The sequence below is a fragment of the Penaeus chinensis genome, chromosome 21 (genome assembly GCF_019202785.1).
Source record: "Penaeus chinensis breed Huanghai No. 1 chromosome 21, ASM1920278v2, whole genome shotgun sequence".
In the NCBI taxonomy this organism is placed as follows: Eukaryota; Metazoa; Arthropoda; class Malacostraca; order Decapoda; family Penaeidae; genus Penaeus; species Penaeus chinensis.
Genome location: NC_061839.1, coordinates 24,312,625 through 24,320,124, shown reverse-complemented (window position 1 = coordinate 24,320,124; position 7,500 = coordinate 24,312,625). Strand labels below are relative to the sequence as shown.

The window sequence follows — 7,500 nt, the reverse complement described above, 5'->3', positions numbered from 1 at the left end:
ACAGGTAGGGCGGAGGCTTTCCCTTTCGTTTAGGGCTTTTGAGCAAGGGAAGCACACACGCAGAGGCAGAGGAGTAACGAAGGAGTTCGAGCTCTCCACACTTGATGATGATGAGGATGATGATGACAATGATAACCGAACAATAATGATAATGATAATAATAATGATAATAGTAATGACAATGATGATGATAATGATGACAATAATGAGAGTGATAATGATAATGGTAATTAATAATAATGATGATAATGATAATGATTATGATGATTATAATAATAATAATAATGATAATATGAAAAATAATAATGATAATGATAATAATAATGATAATAATGATAATGATAATGATAATGATGACGATGATAACGATAATGATGGTGATAACGATAATGCTAATGCTGGTGGTAATGATAGTAATGATAATGATAATGATTAGCAATTGCACTAATGCTAATACTAATAATAAGAATAATTCAAATAATGACAATAATGTGTGATATGTGGTTCCCTCCAAAAAAATACCTGTTTTATATGATCGTTTTGGCTGTTTCAGTGAATATATATACGTCGCCACTTTGAACATCACAGTTCTTCCGGAGGGATTTAAAAGAGAGAAAGTTTTATCCAACTACGCCTGTGGATTAGGTAAGAAACTCTATAAAAATGGATGATTTAAGTACAGAGATTTCATGCATAATAATACCACACTGTAGGCAAACATTATCCATAAGGAAACTAAGCTCACGAAGGTAAATCAGCACACACGCGCATTCCACCCCTGTTTGACTCCGTGATTCATGCCTTGCCTTCAGCCGTGCGTGACGGGAACGAGAGTTTGCCCCAGTGGGAGATGGACGCGCCCCCAGAAGCTGTAGGCGGCTCTGTGAAAGCCTGGGTTGCCGTCACTAACAGCTTCCTGGCACTACCTTTCGAGGTTGGTTTCTTGAGAATTTTGTTCTCTGGGGATTAATATCAAATGTAGTTATTTAACGAATTAGCTTAATTCATAGTGTTATTAACGTATTGATTGGCTATATACTGGTATTTTTTGTGTGTGGATTGATTGTATTGTTTATTTAGAGATGAACTGCATATAGAGTGCTGTTTCTTTCAGAATACGACTAGTGGTTTAATCTAAGAACATTTTTGGAGCAAACTTAATCTCGTCTACTTATTTTTTATTTTTTTATTATTTTTTTATTTTTTTTTTTTTTTTTTTTGTCACTGGGTCTTTTCGGTGAATTGGTAACGCACATAAAGAAAAACAAATGTATAACTGTAGTCTTGAGTCAATATGTTAATAACGTGATTATCTGACAGGGCCGTGACTCGCTCTTGCTCCATGGCCGAGGCGATATAGACGGCCTGGCAGATTCCGCGACCGCCCATTTACAACATGTCGATATATTCGATAACAGAGTGGACGTTCCTCAACTTGACGAGGAAGTCAATGAAGGTGAGTTGATGGCCCTCGGAAAAGAGGATTTTTTGTTTGGTTTTGTTTTGGAATATTATTGTTAAGAATAAGAGCTCCCCTGAAGGCATTGATCGCCGCTTTTCTTTATTATTATTCATTATTAATTATGAATACACGTTCACATTACCCATCCGGCCCTACACATACACACACAGATAACAACAAAACACACACAAACACACACAGACAACAACAAAACACACACACACACACAGACACTCACACACACACACACACACACACACACACACATACACACAACGACAAAAACACACACGCACACGCACACACGCACGCACACACACACACACACACACACACACGCACACGCACACACACAACACAACACAACACAACACAACCACACATATATACACACAGACTGACAAACACACAAACCGCCAGACAGCCACACCCCTACAATCTCGTCAACATCGAAGACCAACCCACACCCTATCAAGCCCCGCCCCAAAGTCCCGCCCTAACGCCCCGCCCTAACGCCCCGCCCTAACGCCCCGCCCTAACGCCCCGCCCTAATGCCCCGCCTTTCCGCCCACAGCCATCAAGCGCCAGAATCAGTACCGCCTACAGGACGCCTCCTACACGACCTTGACAAGCCGTGACAGAGCGACCTCCTCGTGGATGACAGCCTACACCCTGACCATCGCGTCCATTGCTGTACTTGTTTTTGTTTTTTTGTTTCTTGTTGTTCTTGCATGTGGTGGTGTGCGTGAGAGTGATGCTGTAATAATTCAATATTCATTGTATTTCAATGATGTAATGATTAATACATCCTGACCATCGCGTCCATTGATGTGCTTTTGCTGTTTTTGTTGTTGTTCTTGTGCATGATGGTGAGAGTAATGCTGTAGATGGGGTAGACAGTGTTTTGCATAATTAGAATTTATTTTCGGAAAATTTGTATGATTCCATCGATTTTGTTGTTTTCATCATTACTCTTATTAGGTTATCTTCCTGATAAATACTGTCATTATTATTACTACCATCAATATCATCAATATCATTATCACCATCATCATTAATATCATCACCATCGTCACTATCATCACATCATCACTATCATCAACAACATCATCACTATCAATTTCCAAAACCATCATCATCACAAACATCATCATTATCATCACCAGCATTAGCAATATCATCACCAAGATCATCATTATCATCATCACCAGCACATCATTATCACCAACATCACTGTCATCATCACAAACATCATCATTATCACCAACAACATCACTATCATCATCACCGACATCATCATTATCACTAAAATCCTCGTTATTATCATCATTGCACAGACCTCCTTCAACATGACTCGCAGCGTGTGGAACCGGCAGGGGAAGTTGCAAAGAATCGGCGAGGGTGAAGACGGATGTTTCGGGCACGTGGGCGACTTCTTTCATGACAGTTTAAGGGTAAGATGCCCTAACATGGGAGTCTGTCATACTTCGTTCTACTTTCGCAATCAAGAAAAGCAAAAGAAAGAAGATTTTAAGAAAAACAACTAAATTCATAACATTATTAATGGTGTTCCAAAAAGAAAAAAAATAGAGAATGAGCAAAGATATTCATGATTAGTTATATTGATTTACCTGTACATAAATACTCGATACACTAATAAATACTTGATACACTAAGGACTTAGGCATGTCTCTTTACGTACTACTTTATTTGCGACACAGAACGAAACTACAGGGGAGGTTTCCAGCGCCCTCAACACGGCCTACACGATGATAGCTGTAGGAATCAGCGCCCACGACGGACCGCCCTCCCTCTCCCCCTCACGAGCTAGAGATTGCCTTGTGAAACACGTCTCTTCAGATCCCTTCGTCCTGGCGATAAAAGCTTATGCCTTGGCTTGCGTGCAGTACCGTGAAGGAGAAGATATGCTGAAGGACCTCTTCGCCCAGGCGGTTGAAACAGATAAGCACATCTACTGGGAGTTGGGAAATGCCAGTACGTGGTCCAAAAATGTGTTTCCGAAAAGCTGAAATTTGAGAGTGCAATCAGAAAATGAGACAGGTCATGATACTCAGGTTAGAATAATTGTTTTTGTATTTGAATCCCACAGTGTTGCTCTTAAACCTTTATTTCAAATCTTTGGCAGTTGAGGAGGTACAAGTGGCGGGCTATGCTGCCCTGGCCATCATGAGGAGGTTCGACCGATTCGAATCAAAGTTGGAAAAATTAATCAGGTGGATTGCAGAACAAGAAAACAGCCAAGGAGGATTCAATTCTGTATTTGTAAGCAATAGCCATAACATTTCTTTCCGTAGCTTTTTCGTTGGGTGTTGGTCATAGTTTTATTTACTCGTATGTTGCATTTATATATGTATTTCATGTCGTTTATAAGATACTGACATTCTTTCAATGATAGTTTGAATGATATTCATAGTTTTATTTACTCGTATGTTACATTTATATATGTATTTCATGTTGTTTATAGGATACTGACATTCTTTCAATGATATACTTGTATTAATCTGTATTCCCACTTAATGTGCGAAGACTAACTGATAGAGCACCAACTCGTAGAGCACCAGAATTGTCAGGCATAGGGAGAAAGTTAATTAGTTATACGTTTTGTTGAGTGTTTCATAATGACAATTTTCTTCCAGGATACGATGACAGGGGTGAGAGCACTGATTTACCATGACAGAGACCGAATGAAGTTTGATGTCGAGGCGACTATAGAAACAGAAGACACGAATCGCACTCTAATCTTCAATGAAACGGATTCTTATAGTGTTCAGCGTCTGGATCTCCCTGTGCTTCCCGTTACTGTGAATCTCAGCATGACGGGCAGCGGCTGTGCTCTGTTCAAGGTAAATATGAGGATAGTGACCCTCGGCTAATCCAGTGGTTTTCATACTTTTTTTTTTTTTCTCTCATTTTTCCCCCCTTTACAATTTGACCCTCCAACAAGATTTCGTTTTATTTATTTATTTACTTGCAGAAAAGTTTATCACCAGATTATATATTTTTTTTCCAATGAATATTTTACATTCATGTTTCCCCCACTCAAAAGAAATCTAACCCAAGAATAAATTTGTGCCAGGAAATACTGGAGGAATATTAGGGAAACTTTGAAAGGCTCTATGTTAACACCGTTTGTTGCCGTCATTCTTAACCCACATGACTTTCTTATCACAAATAATGTAGGCAATGATCGGTTGTCTGAAGAAATTGTGAAACCTTTTGGAATAATGTGATTTGATACCAGTTTTACACATGCTACACAGTTTATGTAGAATCTAAAATGAACCTGTGGTGCTAAATTGGTTTTAGACTTTGAATGGGTGATATCTGTATATTTCCTTTCCTGCGACCAGGGAGTTGTCCAGTACAATGTGATGGAACACTACAACAGCAACAACTTCAGCCTGACCGTAAGGACGGACTCTAATAGTAGTTGCAGCTCAAACAGCAGTCGTATCAACGTCTGCACGAGCTATCTCCCGAACAGGCAGTCTAACCTCGTCGCCGTTGAGGTCACCCTCGTATCGGGTTACACTCCACTCAAGGAGGACCTCGAATCCCTTGTCAAAGACAGAAACGGCGTCTTCGCCAAGTACGACATCAAGGGCAACAAAGTTATCCTCTACGTCGACGGACTCTCGGCCGAGGAGGCGTGCGCGGACTTCGGCGTGGTCCGTGAGCTGGAGGTCGAGGAGGCCAAGCCGGGCGTCGTCGTGGTCTACGACTACTACCAGCCGGAATATGCTGTCAGCGCGGTAGGTGTTGTCGAGGAGACTCTTTGACCCTTTTATTTACCTTTATTATGACTTCATCTCTACTGCCATCAGCGGTATGATCTCTTTAATTCAGTAGTTAATAGTCCGTGACTTTAAAAGAAAGATAATACATAATCCATAAATTAAGGTTTTACCAATTACGTTTCGGTTCTATATGTTTCTTGACGTCATTACCTCAGTAAGGTGTGTGTGTGTGTGTGTGCGTGTGTGTGTGTGTGTGTGTGTGTGTGTGTGTCTGTATATGGGTCTGCTTACATGTGTTTCTAAAATAGGAATAAGATCCTCAGATTAATTAGAATACACTTCACGTAGACTTCTAGTCAGTCCAAAATTACATATATAGACAACACAGCATTTAGTCGATGCTCTTAAATTAGTCCTTTTATTTTCTTTCTTTCGCTATTTTAACAGAATTACAGACTCGCCTCTTCAGCAGTCCAGTGCACAAGCGCCTGATCGCATAAATCTGATGAAGAAAAAAAAAAAAAAAGAATCAACAGCTTGAAAGAAAAAAGTGTAGAACGCAGTTATCGTTCTCATTATTGCTTGTTAATCCAAGAAAATTATTTTCTGTCATGAAATAAAAATGAAGTGTTTCTCGTATACATTTTATTTCCATCCTTTTGATAATAAAAATATCTCTCCCTCCCTCCCTCTCTCTCTCTCTCTCTCTCTCTCTCTCTCTCTCTCTCTCTCTCTCTCTCTCTCTCTCTTTCTCACTCTGCGTGTGTTTGTGTGTGTGTTTGTCTTTCTCTATCTATATATCTATCCACCTCTTACTGTCTCTGTCTGTCTGTTTATTTACCTTTGTCTATCTAAATGTCTTTGCATCTATGTATATATTCATCCCTATCAGACATTCTTTAGTGACCCATAGGCTTTCTTGGTGACCTGATACTGCTTCTTCTGTCTTCCTATTTGCACCGAACTGCCATGTCAGCGAAGTATTGCGTGATTGTGCTCTCGCGTGAAGAAAAATACAGATTCATACAATTATATCATAGAAAGAATGTCACTATCTTATAAACAGCATGAAATACATATATAAATATAACATACGAGTAAGTAAAACTATGATCAACACCCAACCATAAAGCTACAGAAAGAAGTGTTATGGCTAATGCTTACAAATATAGAATTGAATCCTCCTTGGCTGTTTTCTTGCTCTGCAATCCACCTGATCAGTTTCTCCAAATGGAGACAAGTATAAAGTGAATCCTTACCAAATACAAATACATCCGGTAAACCATCCTCGTGTTGCTTACGCTAAAGACACGACTGTTTTTTGACGCCTCATCTTCACATATGAGGCAATGGAAGGTGTATTTTTACTTTTGGCTGAAATAGATATTGAGGAAAGATGAGACACTCAGAAACATTGGCCAAAGAACTTAAAAAGGAAAAAGGCAACTACCTAAGACCGGTTTAGAAAATACTGAAGGACTGACAGATTACATTCCCATTCAAAAAAACAAATGTGAGTGAATTTCATATGTCCTGCAGAAAGGTACCTTAAAACAAAATAAGTCGAGGCCTGTGTGTGTGTACACATGCACACACACACACACACACACATATATATATATATATATATATATATATATATATATATATATATATATATATACCTGTATATGCATATATATGTGTGTGTATGTGTTTATATATATATATATGTATATATATATATATATATATATATATATATATGTGTGTGTGTGTGTGTGTGTGTGTGTATTACATATACAAATGTGTACATATATCTATCTATATATATATATATATATATATATATATATATATATATATGTATATATATATTTATATATATATATCTATATATATATGTATATATATATTTATTTATATATATATATATATATATATATATATATGTATTTGCGTGAGTGTGTATGTGCGTGCGTGTGCATGTACACATACACACACACACACACACACACACACACACACACACACAGACACACACAAATAAATATATATATATATGTATATATTATGTATTATATATATATATATTATATATATATAGATTAGAAATTGTATATTCTCAATATGTATTGTTTATTTATGCAATACGTTGCTCATCCTGCCCGTGTGTTTTGCACGCACAGTTGCATGTGAATCATGCACTTCCGTGGGAGCGACACAAAGGACAGGACGGCGCTGTGTTGCCACCCGGTCGGTTAGCATCCAGTTTGTCCTGGATTTGTAAAACCCTTTGTT

At 38.3% G+C, this 7,500-nt stretch overlaps 1 protein-coding gene across 1 annotated transcript in view; it reads left to right on the top strand.

The window, feature by feature from the left end:
- The window catches only part of LOC125036446 (alpha-2-macroglobulin-like), a 10,634-nt gene extending 4,779 nt beyond the window's left edge, over positions 1–5,855 (top strand). Inside the window, exons 5-15 of the mRNA XM_047629038.1 lie at positions 1–4; positions 554–645; positions 813–934; positions 1,321–1,456; positions 2,037–2,155; positions 2,800–2,916; positions 3,184–3,457; positions 3,609–3,745; positions 4,120–4,326; positions 4,834–5,235; positions 5,668–5,855. The exon at positions 1–4 is cut by the window's left edge and continues 190 nt beyond it. Of these exons, the coding sequence (XP_047484994.1) occupies positions 1–4; positions 554–645; positions 813–934; positions 1,321–1,456; positions 2,037–2,155; positions 2,800–2,916; positions 3,184–3,457; positions 3,609–3,745; positions 4,120–4,326; positions 4,834–5,235; positions 5,668–5,712 (1,655 nt within the window). The 3' untranslated portion in view covers positions 5,713–5,855. The remainder of the gene's footprint in view (positions 5–553; positions 646–812; positions 935–1,320; positions 1,457–2,036; positions 2,156–2,799; positions 2,917–3,183; positions 3,458–3,608; positions 3,746–4,119; positions 4,327–4,833; positions 5,236–5,667) is intronic.
- Positions 5,856–7,500: the final 1,645 nt, after the last annotated feature.